At 37.9% G+C, this 23,991-nt stretch overlaps 1 protein-coding gene across 1 annotated transcript in view; it reads right to left on the minus strand.

The window, feature by feature from the left end:
- tbc1d2b (TBC1 domain family, member 2B) overlaps positions 1-21,191 on the minus strand; it is a 75,962-nt gene extending 54,771 nt beyond the window's left edge. The window contains exon 1 of the mRNA XM_028823617.2: positions 20,775-21,191. Coding sequence (XP_028679450.1) covers positions 20,775-21,113 — 339 coding nt within the window. The 5' untranslated portion in view covers positions 21,114-21,191. The remainder of the gene's footprint in view (positions 1-20,774) is intronic.
- Positions 21,192-23,991: the final 2,800 nt, after the last annotated feature.

A 23,991-nucleotide genomic window follows, 5' to 3' on the forward strand; every position in this document is an offset into this window, starting at 1 on the left:
TATATTATATATATATATATATATATATATATATATATATATATATATATATATATATATATATATATATATATATATATAAAAGACAGCAACAGTTATAACAATGACAACACAATTACATTGACAATCATGTTACGTTATTTTTAAAATGTTTCCTTTTTTTTTCATAACCTCTTTAACACACTACTTCTCCGCTGCGAAGCGCGAGTATTTTGCTAGTATATATATATATATATATATATATATATACTAGCAAAATACCCGCGCTTCGCAGCGGAGAAGTAGTGTGTTAAAGAGGTTATGAAAAAAAAAAAGGAAACATTTTAAAAATAACGTAACATGATTGTCAATGTAATTGTGTTGTCATTGTTATGAGTGTTGCTGTCATATATATATATATATATGACAGCAACACTCATTAAATGACAACACAATTACATTGACAATCATGTTACGTTATTTTTAAAATGTTTCCTTTTTTTTTTTTTTCATAACCTCTTTAACACACTACTTCTCCGCTGCGAAGCGCGGGTATTTTGCTATATATATATATATATCTCTGTATGTGTATATATATATCTGTATGTGTATATATATCTGTATGTGTATATATATATATATATATATATATGTGTGTGTATATATATATCTGTGTGTGTATATATATATCTGTATGTGTATATATATATATATGTGTGTATATATATATCTGTATGTGTATATATATATATGTGTGTGTGTATATATATATCTGTGTGTGTATATATATATCTGTATGTGTATATATATATGTGTGTGTATATATATCTGTATGTGTATATATATATCTTTATGTGTGTATATATATCTGTATGTGCGTGTATATGTGTGTATATATATATATATATATATCTGTATGTATTTATATATCTGTATGTGTATATATATATGTGTGTGTGTGTGTGTGTATGTATGTGTATATATATATATATATATGTTGATATGTGTATATATATGTGGATGTGTATATGTATATATATGTAGATATGTATATATATGTATATGTATATATATGTTTATATGTGTGTGTGTGTATATTATATATATATATAAAAGACAGCAACACTCATAACAATGACAACACAATTACATTCACAATCATGTTATGTTATTTTTAAAATTTTTCCTTTTCTTTTTCATAACCTCTTTAACACACTACTTCTCCTCTGCAAAGCGCGGGTATTTTGCTATTTATCTATATATATAAACGAGAGTTGGGATCCGAGAGACTGTGTTTGTGTGTTTGTGGAGGGATGGAGAGTTAAGGCGGGTTTTGGAGTCACGTGATCATCTCCCCTCCCATTCACCTCATTTCATTCACTTCATTTCGCTCCAAGCTGAGGTCCACAGCTGGCGCGGTCTTGCTGTTCTTGATTTGCTTTTCACATGGCCAAGTATACGTTGCATGCTCAAGAGTAAGCTCAGCGCACAACTTGGTCATATTACAACCGGAGGGGCGAACTGACAACATGGTATACAAAGAGATCCTTAACAAATAATTATTGGTATAATTTCCCTCATTTTATTATTTAAAATTTTAAAGCAGTACTTCGCCGCTGCGAAGCGCGGGTATTTTGCTCTATATATATATATATATATATATGTGTGTGAATGTATGTATGTATGTATATATGTATGTCTATATTTATATCTATATATATATATATATATATATATATATATATATAATGTATATATATGTATATGTAGATATGTGTATATGTATATATATGGTTACATAACCTCTTTAACACACTACTTCTCCGCTGCAAAGCGCGGGTATTTTGCTATATGTATATATATATATATATGTGTCTGTATGTGTATATATATATGTATGTATGTATGCATGTGTGTATATGTATGTGTATATATATGTTGATGTTTATATATATATATATATATATATATAGATATGTGTATATGTAGATATGTATATAAGTATATATGTTTATGTATATATATGTTTACATAACCTCTTTAACACACTACTTCTCCGCTGCGAAGCGCGGGTATTTTGCTAGTAATGTAATAAACATATTTTGCTGCATTTCATCTTAAAAATGATATCGTCATCATATGTAAATACGCACTTTATAAAGTGGCTCAGGTTGTGCAATATTATAACTATCGCAAGTTTACAGTGAGGTAATTGTACTTATAAGTACAAACAGTTCTACAAGGAGCACTTGATGGACTGAGTGCGTTTATAGTTCTTGGGATGAAACGGTTTCTGAACCGCGATGTTCCTACAGGAAAGGCTCTGAAGCATTTGCCGTTTGATAGCAGTTCAATAGACTGTGCGCATGGCCGAGGCACCATGTGCTTGATGCTGTATACTGATAATTCTCTTTCCGATCAGCTGCTGTACAGCTGTGATTCCACACTCAGATACAGTGGGATAAAAAGTCTGAGGGGTGCATTGAGAGGAACAACACTAAACCAGCTATGGTATTTGGAATAGTTTGGCCATTCCGTGGACCATTATATTGTTACAGGTTAATTACAATCAGATGCCTTAAACTAATAAACAATATGCAGTTAATTTCAGTGTATTTATAAAACCACGTGAGGGATGTGCATCTAAAAAAGAAAGGGAAACCACACTGGAACAAAAGCACTGCTTTGACACTGGGTGCCGCCAGTTTGCAAAACTGAGCGGAGAACTTGCGTACACCAAGCATTTAGCTGGCGTGAAACCAAGTTTAGGTTTTATACAGTACATTGCGATTTGAGCGTGGAAACGGGAGTACGCAACATTTTTGTGCGCACGCACCGTTTATACATGAGGCCCCAGAAGTAAAGGCTCTTTGTTGCAATGAAAGTCAATAACCAGTTCCTTGGTTTTGCTGATGTTAAGTTACATCACTATCTGAGAATTTCTTGTGTTATATTTATACTCAAGATGTACAGGTGCAGTGTTGCTCACATCAACATCAGAAACACAGTCCTTGTGTCTTACAAACTGTGGTCTGCCTGACAAACAGTCCATTATCCAGGACATCATGGGCTCATCCACCTGCAAATGTCTGAGCTTACCCCTTAACAGGGATGACTGAATGGTAGTGAAGGCACTGGAGATACTGAAAAAAACACCCTCACAGTGCTGCCAGCTTTGTCCAGGTGATAATAAGCCTTGTAGAACAGATAGAAAATTGCATTCTCCACTCCAGTCTTTGTATGATAGCCGAACTGCAGTGGGTCCAAGTGATCTACTACAAGTGGACTCATATGGTCCAGACCTTCAAAGGTCTTTATGATGCGAGTCGTAAGTGCCACTAGTCTGTAGTCATTAGGTGCAGAGCCACCAGTCTTCACTGGAACAGGAACAATGCAAGATAATTTCCACGACAACTGCACTTTCTGGAGCTTTAGGGACAGACTGAACAGGTGACGGAGGATAACACAAAGCTCGTCAGTACAGTTTTTAATTAATCAAGAACTGACTTATCTGGTCCCACAGCTTTTCCTGTGTGTAGCTTCCTCAATTGTCTCCTTACTTGGTCTTCACTTACAGACAGCCCATACTGAGGCAGACTTGTCACTGGCCATGCCAGTTGATATGTTAGGAGTTTTTGGTGTGGTAAGAATGGCGTGAGGTGACTGGTAATTGGAAAAAAAGTGGCAATGGGGAATGCCGAAATCTATTACAAAACTGGTTCAGGGCATTAGCTTTGTCCACATCCCCTTCTAGCACATAAGCCTGGGATTGCTCAAGTCCAGTAATTATGCTCAGTCCTTTTCAAACATACTTCATGTTATTCTGAGTGAGTTTGCTTTCTGTTTTAGCTTTGTAAGCTTCCTTTCCTTCAGAACTCACTATGCATCTCTTTGTCACCTGATTTGAATGCTCTCTTTTTCTCATTCAGGACAGCTTTTAGCTCCTTAGTAATCCAGGGTTTGTTGTTTAGAAAGTAACGTGCTGTCTTTGAGGATACCTCAGTGTTGATGCAAAACGTAATATAGTCCGTGATGCACCGACTGAGTCCCTCAATATCATCCCCATGAGACTCGCACATCATTTCCCAGTCCGTCATTTGGAAGTAGTCATTCAGAGCCATTTCAGCCTCCAGGCTCCACTTCCTCATCATTCTGGTGATAACAGGTTGCTGTCTAATAACAGGCTTGTAGCTGGGAATAAGATGAATCAGGTTGTGGGTAAATCTGCCCAAACGTGCCAGGTGCTACATGTACATTTGTACATTTTTCATATATCTACACAATTATTGGTATTTTTACTTCATTCTCATTTGTAAATCATAAAGAAGTTATGACTCATGCACTGTCGCTTAAACAGGTGCATGCAAAAACTGAAATTAATGTGGCAAATAAAACCACAGTCCTTCACAAAACTATGAACTCCATATGTGCACAAAATGGTGAGATCAAAGGGAAAGCTGAACTGGGAATAATCCGTACTGTCCGGAATGCAAATAAAACAAAAAAAACCATACAGACTAAATCGCTTGTGACTGCTCAAACGCATTAAGTATAGTCATCAGTATAATTTTTCCCAGCTAATCTTCTTTTGATCCTAAAGGTCAGAAGATGTAGTAAAACTGGTAAACTCGTTTTTTATATTAATTGACGCACTGTGTGCCATACTGATTGTAGCAAAGACAGAGAGAAGTGAGGAAAGGAATGGGAACAGAATGATAGAGTGTGACATCAATAACCTGGTTATTCACAAAAACCTGGTTTCTAATAAGCCATTTAAACCCTTATTCCAGTTAGAGAAACTGGGTTATTGGCCTATGAGAAACCTTGAAAACATAGGTAGATTTCTTTGCAAATAACCTTATTATGCCAAGTTACTGTTAAGGATTTTGTAATCTGTGCACAATTGTTGCATTATTGCTTTAAGTAATTATGATTCTCGAGAAAAACAGGGTAATGCGTAACACAATGCTTATTTTATTAAAGTAAAAATACCTGCATTATTATTATTATTCCAACAGCACCCAGTATAATGCAAGAAGCACATGTACTGGGTCCTTAACAGGGATCAATTGCATAGAGAAGCAGAAAAGAGTGAACTGCACACATTCCTGTAAAAGAAACCTATAAATGAAGCATCAATTTGACTAAACATATTTATAAAACACAAGAAAACTTTCACAGGCGGCATGCTTATTTTCAGATTCACAGAGGCCAAAGGTGACGTTTAAATTTTTTTTTAAGCAGTTTACCGATTTTGGAGTGATTTGAAAAAGAAGAACTCCAGAAGATTACTTACTCATGTAAATACGGATTTTTAAGAAATAAGGATTCTTCCTTAACCAGTTTATTCAACTTTACCCAGTTTTCCGTGCATGAAATGCACTGACTGAGAGATTAATCACAGATGAGTGTCTAAGCCCAATACACAAACTGAAAGAGAAAATTCAAGGACTCACAAAAACAAAAGAGACTTTTAAAGCATGAGAAATATAGCTTTGTTTTCAAAAAGTCAGACAATTGCACTTCCAAAAGAGGAGGTTTAAAAACATTTGCGAATGATGTCATGAGGGTGCAACCTCCAGTGTGTACCCAGCGCATAGCAACAGCTGCTGTCAGGAACCAAGATGACACTGGGGAAAAATCATGCATGACAAACAAATCAATATGTAACTGTTAACATATTTAATGTAGTCATGAAATGAAAGTATATATATAAAAAAAAAAAAACAACCAACAAGAATGTAAGATTCAGGGTAAAATAATAGCCATGGAAAAAAAGGAATAAATTAATAAATGTATCATCATACATGACAGTCTCACAAGGAATATAAAATGGAATGTACTAACTGTTTCATTAAAATAATGTACTTTGGAAAAGGTAGTCATTCACAGTGGGGCGGCACGGTGGCGCAGTGGTAGCGCTGCTGCCTCGCAGTTAGAAGACCCAGGTTCGCTTCCCGGGTCCTCCCTGCATGGAGTTTGCATGTTCTCCCCGTGTCTGCGTGGGTTTCCTCCGGGTGCTCCGGTTTCCTCCCACAGTCCAAAGACATGCAGGTTTGGTGGATTGGCGATTCTAAATTGGCCCTAGTGTGTGCTTCGTGTGTGGGTATGTTTGTGTGTGTCCTGCGTTGGGTTGGCACCCTGCCTGGGATTGGTTCCTGCCTTGTGCCCTGTGTTGGCTGGGATTGGCTCCAGCAGACCCCCGTGACCCTGTGTTCGGATTCAGTGGGTTGGAAAATGGATGGATGGATGGATAGTCACTCACAGCAACTTAGAATAATTCTGCAAAAATAAGTTTGGGTGTTTTATCAGGAAACTACAATACAGTGTTAACAAAGAATACAGAGCAAAATTTTTAAGCAAAGCACAAGTATGTAGGATTAGATTTAATACTTTATAGGATGAGACATCAGTTGAGTGCTGTAGGACTAAATTGACTCTCTCTTTTTACTCTGTACAAGTTTGGCAAAAAGTGAATACATTTTTTAGTACGCCTCATTGTTTTAGACAATGTGTGACAAGTCAGCAGAGAACTAGTATATAGAATGCATGCAAAACCATGTGTTAGATGAAATAGATAAACAAGCACTGAAAACTCTCTTAAAAATCGTAATTTTCCATTGTGATTAATGAGCAAGGAAACCAGCATTTCCTTGGTGCAGAAGATGCTTAACAGTTGTAGCAAAAAACAGCAGTAAGTCAGGGATCTCAGGTACAAGAGTGAAGCAAAATGAGAGAGACACAGAACAGTACACTCAGGGTCACAGAAATGTTTAAAAATCTTTTTTTGAACAGCTATAGATGCAAAAACAGAGCAGTGATCATAAAAACACATATTCTAAAATGTGCTGTGATGGGGTTTAGTTAAGAAATAGAAGGCTATCCATTTTACAAACTTACCACTCATAATTATGAAAAGGCTGATTGCATAAGCCATCGTTTCTCAACCTTTAAGTATTTGCGACCTGAGTTTTCATAACAGTTTTAATTGCGCCCCCCATAATGTTTTTTTTGAAAGGAGCCAATAATACCAATTTGTTCTTTTTTAATTAATGATATATCATAGATGCATATTTTATTATACCTACTTAACTTTTATCGACATTTATCTAACTCTATATTTATTTTTCTAGTATCAGAATGTAGTTTAAGTTAATTTGTTTTGGTTTCAATGGATGTATTTTCATACTTTTGATTCTTGTTTTCTTTTTTTCACATCTTCGCGCCCCCCTAGGGGGGCCGTCCCCACAAATTGAGAACCACTGGCATTAGCAATGTGCAAAAACACATCTCAAAAATACAGCAAAAACCTGCTTTAAAGACATTTTATGGAAGAATCCATCAACTCTTACTCCCTAAAATCTAAGGTCTTATTTAAGGGGGCAGGATGCAAGAAGAGAAGTTCAATGAGCCCCAATCATGAATTTTAAAGACTTCTGACCTTCACATTACAATATCTATTAAAATTAGATAAGGTAATTTTAAGTGTAACCTTCAATTTTATTTTTATATGTAACTAGTAAAACAATTCTAATATAATCATGTCTCCCATATACCAGTGACAGTAGTACAATATCAATAAAAGAAAAAAAGATAATCAATACAATATTATTCAATACGAGTGACTGCTGGGTTATGACCTTTGGATAAAAACTAACCATGAACCTTGAGGTACAGCAGCTAATGATCCCTTATTTGCCAAAAAGAAGAAATGAGCAAAGTGACAAGATCTGTGCAGGATAGCCAAGCTCTTTAATAATATTCTGTGCCTTTTTAAGTCAGCATGTGTTATATATGTTCTGAACAAAATGCACTGTGTACCAAAGATATTCTAAGCTAACTACACCCTCTGTGTGACACTTTGAAATCCTGACGTAAACAGGTACTGTATCCACATGCAATGTACTACTGACTGTAGACTTCACTCTGCACTCTGGTGTTAAAGTGCCATTCTGACAATGGCCCAAATGAATTTTGCCCACTTCAGATCAAAACTCTGTTTGCAACACTAAGAGATTTACAGCTGCTGGTCCACTCCAAAGCATCCCTTCTATTACAATTATAATATAGTATATGACCAGCTCCTTGATGTTAAGAGTTTAAAGGACAGATTGTTGTCTTTGGGACAGGTCACCATTGTTGTTGATAACGCCTACCATGGTGGTGGCATCAACAAATTATTGAACACACAGTCAGAACTGAATAAGTAACACAGCAGGGTGGTTCACTTTGTAAACCATTAGCATAGTTAAACCCTACCATACTTTATGCACATCATAACTGCTTCTATACAGTTCCCTTCATATCTCCATATTAATATTTAACAATGTTAATTGCTTTTCTCAGCTCAAGTCTACATTTTTTCTATGTCACAATATCACCAACCTGATATTTGTTCCCACCTGTCTTCAGTATGGATAGGTGATCAACAATTTCTTGTGTTGAAACAGTGGCTCCCAGTAGTCCCACCCTCTGGAAATGACCATCTATTTGCCACAGCCAGGTGTTATGTGGGCTTTCCCTTGTCCAGCCACTCTGGACCTCAACAATCAGGATCCTATGAGCCAGATCACCCTCAGGGAATCGTGCAATAACTGACGTTCCCCCAGGCAATGTGCCTCATTCGGGACTCTGTTAGCAACCACCTGTTTGACATAAAGTCAAACCAGCAGTACCCAAGGATTCTCTGAGGAGACACAGTACAGAAGGAGTCCAGTCTTTGTTTCTGGTCCATGTCTCACAACCATATAGCTAAACAGGAAGCACCAGGACTCTAAAGACTTAGACCATTGCCCTTTGCAAAGATATCAGGAGCACCATACACTCCTTTCCAGCAACCTCATGAACCCCCATGCTCTCACAATTCGTTTACTGACTGCATGGGAAGAGTCACCAGGAACATGAATGTTGCTGCCATGGTAAGTAAACCTCTCGACGAGGTGGACACTCCCTCTGCAGACAGACACACTGCTGATAGCTGTGCCCAAGAAGTTATTAAAGGCCTGGATCTTGGTTTTTATCAAGAACACTTACAGGCCCAGATACTCAGAATCCTCACTCAGTCGCTCGAGAGCCCTGATCAGAGTCTCCATTGACTACGCAAAGATCACAGCATTGTCGGCAAGTCATAATCAGTTATCAGTTATGTTTCTTCACAAACAGATGCCCCACAGCAGGTGGACCCCACAACAATGCCTAACACCCAGTCCATGCAAGCATTGAACAGAGTAGGAGCAAGAACACACACCTGACGAATTCCATAATCAACTGGGGTAAAATGCAGAGGTTCTGCCTCCACTCTGCACAGCACTCACAGCACCAGTGTACAGGCCAGGCCAGGCCACAATATTCAGCAACTTCAGGGGGATCCGGCAAAGTCTCAGGATGTCCCACAGGGCAGCTCAATCAACTAAGTCAAATGCTTTACGAAAATTGACAAAGGCTGCAAAGAAACTAATGCTGACATTAGCATTTGCGCACCTCAGTGCCAGAATGTGGTGGTGTAAAACCAGACTGCTCCAGTTGCTGGTAGGTAAACAAGTAATCACAGATCCTATTGAGGATGACCCAAGCAAATACCTCACCCAAGAGCACCAAGAGCAGTGTCGTCCCCCTGTAGTTGCCGCAATCCAGGCGATCACTGTTCCCTTTCCAGTTAGGGACGATAAGTTCCATTTTCAAGTCAGTTGGGATGACACCCGTCTCCCAAATGGAAGCAAGGATTGCTTGCAATGCAAGGAGGACAACCTTACCACCAGCCTGGAGAAATTCACCTCGGATACCACAGATCCCTGCAGCCTTCCCTACCTTCAGCTGGTACACCCTGTGCAATCTCATTGAGACTGGGTGGTTTACAGCTAATTGAAGGATCAGCCTCAAGAACTGTACTGTACTGAGTACTGAAATGCTTATTGAGTTGAGCAATAATCAGCCAGTGGATCAGTCCAAACAAATATTTAAAAGGTACAGAGAAGATCATTCGGTTCATGCAGCAAGATTCAGTCAGCTTTTAGTAAGATCAATATCATCACTTCCAAGAAATGAAAGAACAGAAGAGTTTGTGTAAGCAGCAGAAAATAAGACTAACAAAAAGCCAAAAAAATTTTATTGTGATGTTTATCGGGTCGTCTGATTTCAAAAGCACAGCTGGAATCTAGCTCTGCACTTACTTCTTGGCGTACACTCAGTAAGATCCCTGCCAGCTAATATTTAAAGACAAACTTTAAATTCCTTCCCTTAAATACAAATACTCGTGCTTTGATAGCAATGGTCAGAAGATTAGAATTAGAAGCTGTCCACTTTAAGCATTTGCATACAAAAAAAAATTAACACTTTCATGTACCATGCAATAAAATAACAGCTGTTACTGTTGGGTAGCACAATGTTAACCATAAATCATAAAAAAGAAACCCAGAGGTATGAAGCTTGTTTGTGGAAACCTGTGAAAGATATGAAGCAGCAAATAAAATGATACTCAGAAGGAAAGAAAGTGGAATAAAAAAACAGGTATTCACTGTTAATCACAAAGGCAAACATAAAATATCTAATTAATTTCATATATGTAGAAAACAGGGGCTCTGCTATCACCCACATGTGAAAACAGCTGTACCAACCATTTTTACTATGAGAAAAGGGTCAGTTTACATTTCTAAATGTAATGTGAATGCACCACTTCTTTACATGCCCATTGTTAAAAAGCAAATTTACAACAGAGGATTGAGTCAGTGGGAGTCCCCAAAATATTTTGAACAATCTACTTCAACAGAGTATCCATTCATACCCTATTCATATTATTCAAACTTCACTGTACTCTCCTGTGTTTGAAGAAGTAGTAGAAAAACACTCATCTCCCTTGATTCAAAGGCTACACTGACAGTCAATGTCATTTATACTTTAAGAACAAAAAACTCATTGGTCTTTTCCCTCACACAATTCAAAGAAACAAACGATGAAACGTCTGAAGTCAGAGAAAGTCAAAAGAGGTACACTTGCCCTGTGTGTATCTTTAATTAGTAGGAATTTTCTGTTGATTTATCATTTTGTGAACAAAAAGAAACAATATACAGAAAAAGCAGCATAATCTGCACTGTTATTTCATGTGTCCTGACCACGCAAAACAAAGTAATGTTTGTCTACAAATACCACTAAGTCTGTGAGGAATAAATGCAAAAGTCTGTCCATCAGCTCATTTCACTTTTATAAAAACATACAAAATATTAGAAATGGCAAAATTTGACAAAGAATAAGAAAACAATGGTGAATGGTGGGGCCCCCAACCATTGCATCACTATGAGTGCTAAAACAATTTCAAATATTCTTCATTGAACAGGGCCAGTGGGTTACAATGCTATCAAGTATCAACATACTATCTCACCAAAGATGGCTATGAAACAAAAAAGCTTTTCAATAACACCCTTGTATAAATAAAAACCTGCCCCATACATCAAAGCACCTAGATCTCGCTCTTGAAACCTACTTTCTTCATGAAAAACACCACCCAAGATAAGTGTATGTATACAGTGCATCCGGAAAGTATTCACAGTGCATCACTTTTTCCACATTGTGTTATGTTACAGCCTTATTCCAAAATGGATTAAATTCATTTTTTTCCTCAGAATTCTACACACAACACCCCATAATGACAACGTGAAAAAAAGTTTACTTGAGGTTTTTGCAAACTTTGCAAATTTATTGAAAATAAAAAAATTGAGAATGTACATAAGTATTCACAGCCTTTGCCATGAAGCTCAAAATTGAGCTCAGGTGCATCCTGTTTCCCCTGATCATCCTTGAGATGTTTCTGCAGCTTAATTGGATTCCACCTGTGGTAAATTCAGTTGATTGGACATGATTTGGAAAGGCACACAACTGTCTATATAAGGTCCCACAGTTGACAGTTCATGTCAGAGCACAAACCAAGCATGAAGTCAAAGGAATTGTCTGTAGACTTCCGAGACAGGATTGTCTCGAGGCACAAATCTGGGGAAGGTTACAGAAAAATTTCTGCTGCTTTGAAGGTCCAATGAGCACAGTGGCCTCCATCATCCGTAAGTGGAAGAAGTTCGAAACCACCAGAACTCTTCCTATAGCTGGCTGGCCATTTAAACTGAGCGATCAGGGGAGAAGGGCCTTAGTCAGAGAGGTGACCAAGTACCCGATGGTCACTCTGTCAGAGCTCCAGAGGTCCTCTGTGGAGAGGGGAGAACCTTCCACAAGGACAACCATCTCTGCAGCAATCCACCAATCAGGCCTGTATGGTAGAGTGGCCAGATGGAAGCCACTCCTTAGTAAAAGGCACATGGCAGCCCACCTGGAGTTTGCCAAAAGGCACCTGAAGGACTCTCAGACCATGAGAAAGAAAATTCTCTGGTCTGATGAGACAAAGATTGAACTCTTTGGTGTGAATGCCAGACGTCACGTTTGGTGGAAACCTTGCACCATCCCTACAGTGAAGCATGGTGGTGGCAGCATCATGCTGTGGGGATGTTTTTCAGTGGCAGGAACTGGGAGACTAGTCAGGATAAAGGGAAAGATGACTGCAGCAATGTACAGAGACATCCTGGATGAAAACCAGAGCGCTCTTGACCACAGACTGGGGCGACGGTTCATCTTTCAGCAGGACAACGACCCTAAGCACACAGCCAAGATAGCAAAGGTGTGGCTTCAGGACAACTCTGTGAATGTCCTTGAGTGGCCCAGCCAGAGCCCAGACTTGAATCCAATTGAACATCTCTGGAGAGATCTTAAAACGGCTGTGCACCGACGCTTCCCATCCAACCTGATGGAGCTTGAGAGGTGTTGCAAAGAGGAATGGGTGAAACTGGCCAAGGATAGGTGTGCCAAGCTTGTGGCATCATATTCAAAAAGACTTGAGGCTGTAATTGCTGCCAAAGGTGCTTCGACAAAGTATTGAGCAAAGGCTGTGAATACTTATGTACGTGTTATTTCTCAGTTTTTTTATTTTTAATAAATTTGCAAAAACCTCAAGTAAACTTTTTTCACATTGTCATTATGGGGTGTTGTGTGTAGAATTCTGAGGAAAAAAATGAATTTAATCCATTTTGGAATAAGGCTGTAACATAACAAAATGTGATAAAAGTGATGCGCTGTGAATACTTTCCGGATGCACTGTAGCAAGACAAAGATTTTTATTGTTTCTTATGAGGAAAATTCCAGTGTGCTTCTACACAAAACACAGATTATAAAATGTTCCTAAACTGTATTGTAATTATACTACGCAATATATTTTATTGCAAAAAAAAATCTTGAAGTTAAATATAGATAGCAAGAAAAAAAATTTAATTGTAAGTTTTATGAAAAACTAGACAAAGAGCCCGTTTTGACAACGTAAGATGAAACGGGCACGAGTGCAACAGTAATAAGTATAAGCACCACAAACCTGATATAGGTGTATTGAATGAATGCATAATTAGGCCTGCAGCTGTAGTCGAAATCGCCTTTCAGGCCTCTAGAGCTATAATCAAAGTTGCCTTTCTCTTTGCATTTTCACGGCCGTAAATACGCCGCCTGCTGCGATGTCGGTCTCGTAAGGTTTTTCGGGCACCTGCGCAGAAGGCGACTGCGCAGAAGGCTTCGGACAGACGTGAGTGAGTGAGTGAGTGAGTGAGTGAGTGAGTGAGTGAGTGAGTGAGTGAGTGAGTGAGTGAGTGAGTGAGTGAGTGAGTGAGTGAGTGAGAGTGGCGAATTATATATAACATAACAGGTACATGAATGAATCAGGAAAATTTCACTGACCGGAAGCCAGTTTAGCCTTTGTGCAAATATTGTTCATCTAATAACTTAATTCAATTTTAGGAACATTGCTTTGTTCTTGACTTTTTAAGTCAGAGTTTTCCAGTTACTTTCCCCTTTGAAGTGCCTTTTTGTACATGTAAAAGATTTTGACCTATTGAAAGCCTGAGGCTCATTTTGGGCTTGTGCAAATCTTAAGCCTGCCTTTTGAGTTTGGGGTCAGGCTTCCTGTGGTGAGGCTTATTTTGAGGTTAGTCTAAGTGAAATCCTAGTCTGGCTGGTTGTTATTTCAGGGCATATTAAACATTTTGCCATTTGGGCTGTAGCTCCGTTACAAATGCAAACACATGTGCTAAGTAAAAAATTACTGTCCCTAATTTCTTGCAAGATATCACAAATGAATATGGTGTGCTTCTGCACAGTAACTGTTTAAATACATTCGTTGGGCTTTGTTGAATATTTTTCTCCCATTTGCAAACTAGAAAGAAAATGAAATTATATCTGAATTACGTGCCTCTATAGTAAATTTGAGGTACAAATTCTTTATGTCCAAAGTGAACTTCTCCATTTATTTACTTAATCAAGATGGACAACATTCAATGATGCAGCAAATGGCTTGTTTATAGAGAAGAATGAATTTGAATGATTTTCAATGATGCACTGAAAACACTTTAAAAAATCTAGGTAATTTAAGATTATCTGAGGTGCTGTTATTTGATATTAAGGCAAAATCAAGTACAGTTTGCAGATGTTCTTGGGCCATACTCCCGATTTACAGATTAACATAATAAACTTTTATTCAACTAGGTTGTAAAGAAATAATAAAGTAGTCTTGATGGATGATTTTAATATTAACAGGCATATGGAAATACAAATCTTTAGGAAACATAAATGTGAATAAAGGTCAGTGAAGTACTCTTGGACAGATTGTAAAAAGTTCAACACACTATAAAAATTATGTTAGACTTAATTAATAGTCACAGTGTTGATATTCAGTTCCCCTTTAAATGGAATAATTTAACTACTTAAAATTATTTTCCTTCTGTTCCTATCAGGAACAGCACAGATTAAAAAAAAAAGAAATTTGTCATGTTTAGATATATCAACACATTGGAATTCATTCATATTCTGAGGAAGTCAAATGTTATTCTTGAAATGAAAGAAATCAGCTGATATATGACACATATTCAGAGACAAACAGTAGCTGATCTCAAAACAAAAGCAGACAGTTTAAAAGAATTCACCATGTTTAACAATGTTACCTATACTTTTGACTAATTTGTTAAAGAAAACAACCAAATTATAGATTTATTAAATAAAATAGTACTGAAATCATTAAAAAAGAAAAAATGTCTAAATCTGACCATACTGTGAATACTATTCTAAGCTCAAAGAATAACAGAAAAAACATGTGTAAATTTCTCCCAAAATGAGTATTTTGTATATTATTTTAACAGCAAATTAGTCACCAAAATACTGCAGGGAAGCACATAAGTTAATGAATAGCATTGTTGCAAAAGTTGTAAATGTAGCCATATGAACCAAAATGAAATGATGATTGTTAAGTGATAACATACCATCTAGAAAGGAGTGAGATGAATAAAGAAGCCTTAGTAATATACCGTGGTCCCAGTTTACAATGTATGGTCAGCAGCCTCCTCTCAGGAAGCACTTACAATTTTAGATTCATAGCTACCGACGATGCAGGGGTAGATGCATTTAAACAGTCTGTAAGTGTAAAGGTTAGCCTATGCAGGGAAACCATAAGATTGTGCAATAAACCAACATTGATGTTTTGAAAGAAAAATAGTTTTATGTACTTCATCCCTCTTGATTTTGTGATTAATCTTTCTGAGAAAGTTACATTTAAAATTCTAAGAACAACTCTCAATCAAAAAAGAAATTAAAAATTTTCATCAGTATAAGTGCAAGTAAATTTGTAACTTTGAGCTTTCTACAATGCAAAATCTTTTAAAATATTTTCTTGCTGCATTTAAGTGAGTACTGAAAGAAATCATCAAGCTAGCAAAAGTGAACAGGAATAATTTTATCATCAAATATATAACATTTCAGTGGAGGCAGTTATGGTCGGAGAATGGTGACATGTTGCATTTTGACAAGCATATGCTAGTAGGAATTTCACTGTACTTTGCACATGTAACAATAATAACCCTATAAACCTATAAAGCCTATAATCATTGGGCAGCTCCAGCATGACATTCCTTTCTAATGTCCTGGAAAATAAGTAAACTCACAATTCAATCTTACCTAAAACAATACAAAATATTTAATATGTTTCAGGGTAGCTTCAGCATTACTCACAGAAATACTGTTTACCCAAGTTAAGTACATTGTAAAATTATTAAGCAAAAGAGATGATATAATCATTATACTGTATAATTTAACTTCAGCTGTTAACACTACCAGCCATATAAATTCTATTGCACATCTGGCTGTCATGCACTCTTCCTTTCAAATTGAGTTCATTCTTATTATCCTATCACATTACAGCACTTCCCCAGATCACTTATTCTATAGCAGGCAGGTATTATTAATAGAATAAGCAAGAAACTACTATGATATTAGGTCCTGTTTATAAACCATCACATTCTCCTCCAGTTAAGTTTAGGATCAATTTCTAAACATGTCTAAAATGTAAAGCTTTAATTGTTTACTACTTTATTTTATTGCCATAACAATGCTGGTTACAGAGAATTAGATTTGGTGAAGCTTGGGCATAAGTATTTTTTATGAACGCTGGTAGTTCTAATCTTGATTAGCTCAACCTTTTATTAGACAAACAGAGACAGGTCAGAAGACATTGAAGCTGTTTGTAAAGCTAAAAATGTCTGTTATTTATCTTTAACAAATATTACCAGCTGTCCCCAATCTCTTCCCATTCATTTTTCTCTTGATATGCTGCTGTAGCAATTGATGCCACTACATTCTCTATCACACTTCTACTGCTAAAAATGAAACAAGAAGTTAAAGTAGCTCTGAAACTTTTGCACCAACAGTGAAATGCACAGAACTGAACAATCTTGGAATCCAACATGCACCATATGCAAAAGAACAATGCCAAGGTAAGAAGGAAGTAGGCCTAAGTGAGCTAAAATCTGACTTACAGTAACTTACTCCAAAGAGTCCACTTATCCTGGAGTATTGTTACTTTACTTAATTACTTTATCCAGTGTCACATAATGTACAAATCTTCCTTAAGACAGATCTTCTTTGAAGTTTATTTTTATAAGCTTTTGTCAATTTTTTATAAGTCTCTATAACTACATAATATTCTTAAATGCCCTTAATTCAATCCAAGGTTGCAAGAGTCTAAAACCTATTCAGGAAGAATTGGGTGCAAGAATGAAGGAACCAATTTAAAGTTGCCAATTAAACTTACTAGGACATCTATACATCTATGGTGGGCGGCACGGTGGCGCAGTGGTAGCGCTGCTGCCTCGCAGTTAGGAGACCTAGGTTCGCTTCCTGGGTCCTCCCTGCGTAGAGTTTGCATGTTCTCCCCGTGTCTGCGTGGGTTTCCTCCAGGCGCTCCAGTTTCCTCCCACAGTCCAAAGACATGCAGGTTAGGTAGATTGGCGATTCTAAATTGGCCCTAGTGTGTGCTTGGTGTGTGGGTGTGTGTGGGTGTCCTGCGATGGGTTGGCACCCTGCCCGGGATTGGTTCCTGCCTTGTGCCCTGTGTTGGCTGGGATTGGCTCCAGCAGACCCCCGTGACCCTGTGATTCAGCGGGTTGGAAATTGGATGGATGGATGGACATCTATGGTGATGTGGGGTCAACAACCACAGTACCCACAGAAAAACTTGCACAGTGACTGCCCAAATAAAAATTCACATAGCAACATCCAAAACAAGGATGCTGTCTCCTTAAGGCAGCAGTGTAACACATTGCAACACTGTGCCACTTTCTTTCTGTTACTACTCCTTTTAAAACAAATGTGTGTGCTTACATATTTAAGTGTTGCATAGTTATGTACTTTGCTGATACTGTTTTGTCCTTGTAAATCTGTATAAATGCTCAGTGAAGAATACTATACAAGAATAAACAAAACTTAATTAAACTGACTGGTATGACTAGAAGAAGGAAGTGAAATAATTGTTTACAAACTGAATATAGTGAAATCTATCTTTCCAATCTCAGAATCTCACTTGCCTGGTTTAGTTTTAAAATTAAAGACTCTGAAGGATGAATATCGACAGCCTGGAGCAATCGATAGCATTAAGCCTGGAGGTCTCGCGTGGATGACAGTAATTCCTGATGTTAAAGCAGCTCAGGTGTCAGAATTCACAGCACTCAGGAAAATAATATATCCACTTCCAGCAGCACACATACACTGATGACAATTTAGTCAATGACCAACACTAATAACCTAAACATGAAGTATAGAGAAGTCTGCCAGCATCTTGACTAATGAGCCATCTTTTTTCATGAATAAGCAATCAAAAGTTGAAAACAAGGCAGCAGACTATAATCTCTGGCTAGCACACAGACAGAATAAAGTGCAACTTCAAAGTACCAAGTGTCACAGGAAACAGCCACTCTCATTCTTAAATGGATGTGACAATGTACTTATGGAGAATGCAGTAACTCTCAGTTAAGAAATGAGAATACAACTGTTAGTTCTCTAATTGTTTTCTTCAAATGTCTGACAGACTTACTGAAGAAAGAAGCAAGGAAGCACTCTCACTAAATATGTAAACTAATTCAAATGGAGCTGCAAGAACTCTTCTGTATGGTCCTCCAACACTGTTACGACTCTCCTCATATTATGGGCAGTGAGATCGATAACCTTGTTCTTCTGTTGTTGCTCAAATCCTTCAGTCAATCTCTTCTCACTTCTATTCTCCCTTGTAAACAAAAACCCAAGGTATATAAACCTCTACACTGAAGAAAGCTGTTCTTTGCTTAAGTTCAGAGAGTAAAGGTATATTTTCCATGTAATCACAACTGTTGAGAACTTCTTCAGTGTGTGTCAAAGATCACAGTCAGATAGATCCTCATTTGTTGAAATGGATGATCTCCATAGCATTATTTGTGTTTTGATATGTTTATTAAAATAATAAACAATAAGAAAGATAAAGCACATTCTCATCAGTCTTTTTGGTAACTTTGGTTAAATATAACAAATTGATTTTATAAGGGCGTAGAACAAGCAAAAACAAGTTTGAAAACTTTCATGATGGCTTAACCTAAAACTATGTCATTCAGAACACAAAAGCAGGTGCCATTTTTTAAACCAGTGATATTAGCTGGTAAACATCAGTTAATCCATGTAGCCCATATGACATGCAGAGCTATAATTCTTCATCCACAAATTCACATATTCTTTTTGAATTAAAACTTTTTTTTTATTTGAAATAAATAGCAATAATTTAAAAATATAATGTAACCTAATTACAAGATGATGTATACTTTCTTACTGTTTACAGCACTTTGGACAGTATATTACAAAACTAAAAGTAACTAGACAATGTCTGTGATGTAGAGAAGAATATGGGTCTGACACAGAGGGCAGCAGAAAGAGGGGAAGTGAGACACGAAAAGAAAAAAGTAAGAAGCCATGATATCCAAATTATAACACTGTGAACACCTGATTTTAGTCAAAAAATAGTGGGAAGCATTTTGTCAGAGAAAAGATGGTTTAGGAAAGAACATCTGTATCAGATTTCCTCAAAGGGATTCAAAGCCATTCCAAAATTTCAGAACTTCCCAATTACCTTCACATTTAAAAAAAAAAAACTGAGAAAAATAAAAAAAAATGCTGTTTGTTCAATAGGTTAACTTGATTTTTACTACATTATAGGCTGAACTTGAACATGATCCAATGGCTGTAATCCAAAGGTCCGCAGAGTCATATTCTACTATTAATGTGATTCATTGCATGTCATTGACCAATGTAAAAGCAAGTCAAGTTTTATATGCCCATACTGACAATATAATTTTTTTTGTTCATTCTGAATCGGAAACACTTAAGTACCTAACTGTACTGTATGTTTCAGTTTGAAATATTAAGTTAACTCTGCACTCTGTTAACAACACAATATGTAAACAAGACATCTGATTATACAGGTATAGTTCACTTTTCCCCTCAAACAAGCACAGTTATATTCATGTATGCCAGGTCATGCTGATGAAAAACAGCAACAATGTCTTCTTATTTATTTGTCTTGGTGACAAAAAATGGCTTAGAAATGTGGCAAACTGATCTGTCACTGAAACTAAGATTCTCAAGATAACAAAGAATTGAATATTGCTTTAAATGTGTGAACTCTAGTTAAAGGTGCACTTGTGTAAATATTCAACTCCTGTAACCTGCCATCAGAATCTCAATAGCAGTGGATAATTTATGTTGTGTAATGTAATAATCCCATCCATAAATCTATCTATCTATCCATCTACCAAACCCATTTTATCCTGCAAGGTCACAGGGACAGAGATGGACAGTGAACTAGTCCATCGCAAGGTGAACCCACAGACATATACCACACATTAGAAAACAACTGTGACTTTTATTTTATGGACTATGCAAATACTAATTTCTGCTGTCTGTAATAATAAAAAAGCTCTTGTTCACACACAATCTACATTTAAAAAAATGTTTATAAATATGAAATATTAATCTACTGATCATTTACGAAACTACGTAACTGTGTATGAGTACACAATAATTGTTGATTTAGTTTTACTCTTAGGAAAATTAATTAACTATGAAGTGGGTCACAAATCTTAAACCAGATGAGGCCATGGCAAAGTCATTAGTTTGACAAAGACACTGACTATTAGAAGATCAGCGTTTGGTGCAGAAAACAACTTCAAACGGAACACTCACTGTGCAAGTCGTTATAACCAGCCGCCCTTGCGCTGAATGCATTAATATTGGTAGATCTGCGGATCAGATCAGCGTGCGCAACTACGCATTAAACTGAACTTGACAGTTCTGCTAGGGGTGGAGGTGCTACTTGAAATTCCCTGCCCTAAGCTTTCGTCCGTAACATCAGCCTTCCGCTGCCGCTATTCACTTACCTTCAGCACGAAGTCCTTGCCTGCAGTGTGAATCTCAAACTGCCCCTCATCAGCTTCCACTTCATAATTGAAGTAAGCATCGGCGATTTCAATGTGACCCAGGGGCAGCGCGTCTTGGGGAGTCTTGAAATAGTAAAGATAGCACTTTCGGGGGTCGTAAACGAACCAGCGCGTCTTGAAGCCCCGCAGCGGCCCCTTCCCGGCCAGCTTATTAAGAAAACCGCAGAGTTTCGGTGCCTGCTCTTTGGGGCTCTCGCTGTCGGCACCGTCAAATGACCGAGCAGGTGTCATTGCTGTTTTCTGCGGCTGACACCCGTCACCCCCGAGTCCTCCGTACATTGTTGGATGAAAACTTTTTACCTAGGCGCGAGCGGATGCAAATGAGCACTTACTTCCCGCCGCATGACTGGTCGTATACTATCCGCATGGTATTGTGGGCGATGTAGTCTTGCAAACGGTGACTCGCCCCAGTACGTGTTGCGGTGTATTATGGGGAATGTGGTTGTAAACGTTTAGTGTCTAAAGAGGCTGAGTGAATTGTCTTTTGCATTTTGAATGCAGAGATGGACGGATGGGCGGTGACAGAGACCGAAGATAAAAACTCAACATTAATTCTAACGTTGTGCTCTTCTCTGGCGTAAAAGTAATATAACACGATGATGGCGAATTTCTCTGACCCAGACGTATGTGAATGTACTTGTATTTTATCATACATGAGTCAGTTGGTTCAGCAGCTCAAAACAGTACAGTGCAAATTAGGTAAAAGAATGAATGAGTTCATGATACAACCGAGGTGTCGAGAAATATTAGTTGACACAAATGGTTAAAAGACTCATTGTCAACTTTCTGTAGCTACTATTGACATAGTGCTGGAAGTGAAGGGTACAGAGTGTTGCAAGCCTAATGTCTTATAGTTTGGAGATATTAAGACAAAACATTTCTATCTTAACTCAAAAATGTATTGTGTATGTATTGGTCTTTACATGGCTCTTTTAGGTGGCTCGCTATCCACAGAAGGACTACTTGCCTTTGCTGCACTAGATGGAATTATATTTGTGAAATTGCAGGTATACCATTTTAATAGGACCCCCCTGCTGCTGGTTCTGAAGTTGATGATTTGCATGATGGAATGCCAGCTCATGCTATGGATGACCTATTCCTGAATTATGTACCTTGTCACTATTCCTACATAGTCCTCTGTTTCAAGTCCCTGTTACCGGAAACCTCTTTCAACCTCTTGAAGCGCTGCAAACTCTTAGAAACAGCCGGGTGGTCTTTCTTTCTGCTGCGGTTGTGCATGGTGACAAAAATGCATCAGCTGGGGTCTTCAGCACTTCGCTGTTAAGTGCCGCACCAAGGATGTTGGATGCTGTGTCGTCCGATGGTGCAGCATCAAGGTTGAATGCTGCACTGTCATGCAGTGCAGATGAGGTGTTAAACGCCACACTTTTGGTGCAGTGATGTGTTAATTACAATTTAGCAGGTGAACCTCCTTCTGTGGAGCTGCAGTAGTGGTCTCTTGCTGTTTGACTTCTTTGAAATGACACTGTAAACACCGTACCAATTCCGGATGTAACCTTTGAGATTATCCATCTATCGCTGCTCTGTAATGCCTCTGCAATCTGCTTGTCCTTTGCCTGCACAGTTTTACCACTGACAAGCTTCACACAGCTGACCTGGGGACAGTAACAAGTCGATCTGACACACTTTTTCGTGTCCACGCTGCCAGGCCAATAGACCTTAGCAGATGGAAAAGTGGTAGTGGCTGTGTACCCCCCTGTACTGGTGCTGATGATGTTGGATCTCAGCCTTGAAGCTCTCCTGCAACTCCTCAGAAGCACCAAGTAGGTCCATAGCCATCCTCACAGAACTTAGCACTTGCTAATATCAGACAGTAAGTCTTTTTTTATAACCATCTTTTGACACCAATATAGTGCCAATGCCAAATGCCGCAATGGATCCTTTGTTCTTTATAGGGTGCTTATAAGTAGCTCACTATCTTTAAAAGGACTGTTCAACATTGCCACGCTAGATGGAATTCTGTATGCAATATACAGTAGCAGGCTTGCTGTTTTTATAGGCACCCCTGCCGCTGTGTCTTAAGTTGCTCATTTGCATGATGAAATGTCAGCTCATGCAATGGGGTGATTCAGTGATCAGTATCAACAAAGCTCATGTCTAGTAGAACACATTATGTACATGCCAGCATAGTGTGGTTGGATGGTGGAAGCAGAGACACTGGTTAGCATGAAGACAAAAATAAAATTGCATAACACTTTATGCAATCTGCCAAAAAAGAATTTCAGCCTTCAACTCCATTACATCTTGCCTGAAGAAGGGGCCTGAGTTGCCTCGAAAGCTTGAATATTGTAATCTTTTTAGTTAGCCAATACAAGGTATCATTTTGCTTGGCTTTTCTCAGCCTTCAACACCTAAACACATGGCCAACACAACCAAAAAATAGCCTTGAACTAAAGATCAACTTGATTGAATGGCTCAGACAAAGGCAAGTCAGGTCAAGTCAGTTCATTTCAAGTGACTTTATTGTCTTACCATCCATACATAATATGCAAAAATCATATCAAATCAAATTTTATTTGTCTAGCGTACAGTGGCACAGAATAACATTCCACAGGACCATGGTGTAACACATACATGGATGTAGGACAAGTGTAAATTAAGTAGATAATTAATGATAACAGCAGCTAGTAGTAAAGTCAACAGTAGTAACAGATGCACTGGCGGAGTTCAGAGTCTGGATAGCCAAGGGGTAGAAGCTGTTGTGGGATCTGACAGAACTGGTTTGGATGCTATGATACCTTCTGCCAGATGGCAGTGGGACAATCCTTCAAAACGCTGTAGTCTTTTTCTAATGGGATGCTTAATAAAAATGTCTTTAATGGAGGGTAGAGAGGTCCCAGTGATCTTTTCTGCTGTGTATACTATCCGTGTTTAGGACCTTGCGATCAAAGGCAATGCAGTTCCCAAACCGGATTGTGATACAGCTGGTCAGAACACTCAGTGGTGCCTCTGTAGTATGGAAGGAAGTAGGCTTTCCTTCCTTAGCCATTTAAGGAAGTAGAGATGCTGCTGCACTTTTCTGGCTATGGAGGTGGTGTTATTTGTCCAAGTAAGATCAGCTACAAGGTATACACCAAGGAATTTGGTGCTGTTTTCCAATTCCATCATAGATCTCTCAATGTGCAGTGAGGTGTGG

Source organism: Erpetoichthys calabaricus, chromosome 17, assembly GCF_900747795.2.
Source record: "Erpetoichthys calabaricus chromosome 17, fErpCal1.3, whole genome shotgun sequence".
In the NCBI taxonomy this organism is placed as follows: Eukaryota; Metazoa; Chordata; class Cladistia; order Polypteriformes; family Polypteridae; genus Erpetoichthys; species Erpetoichthys calabaricus.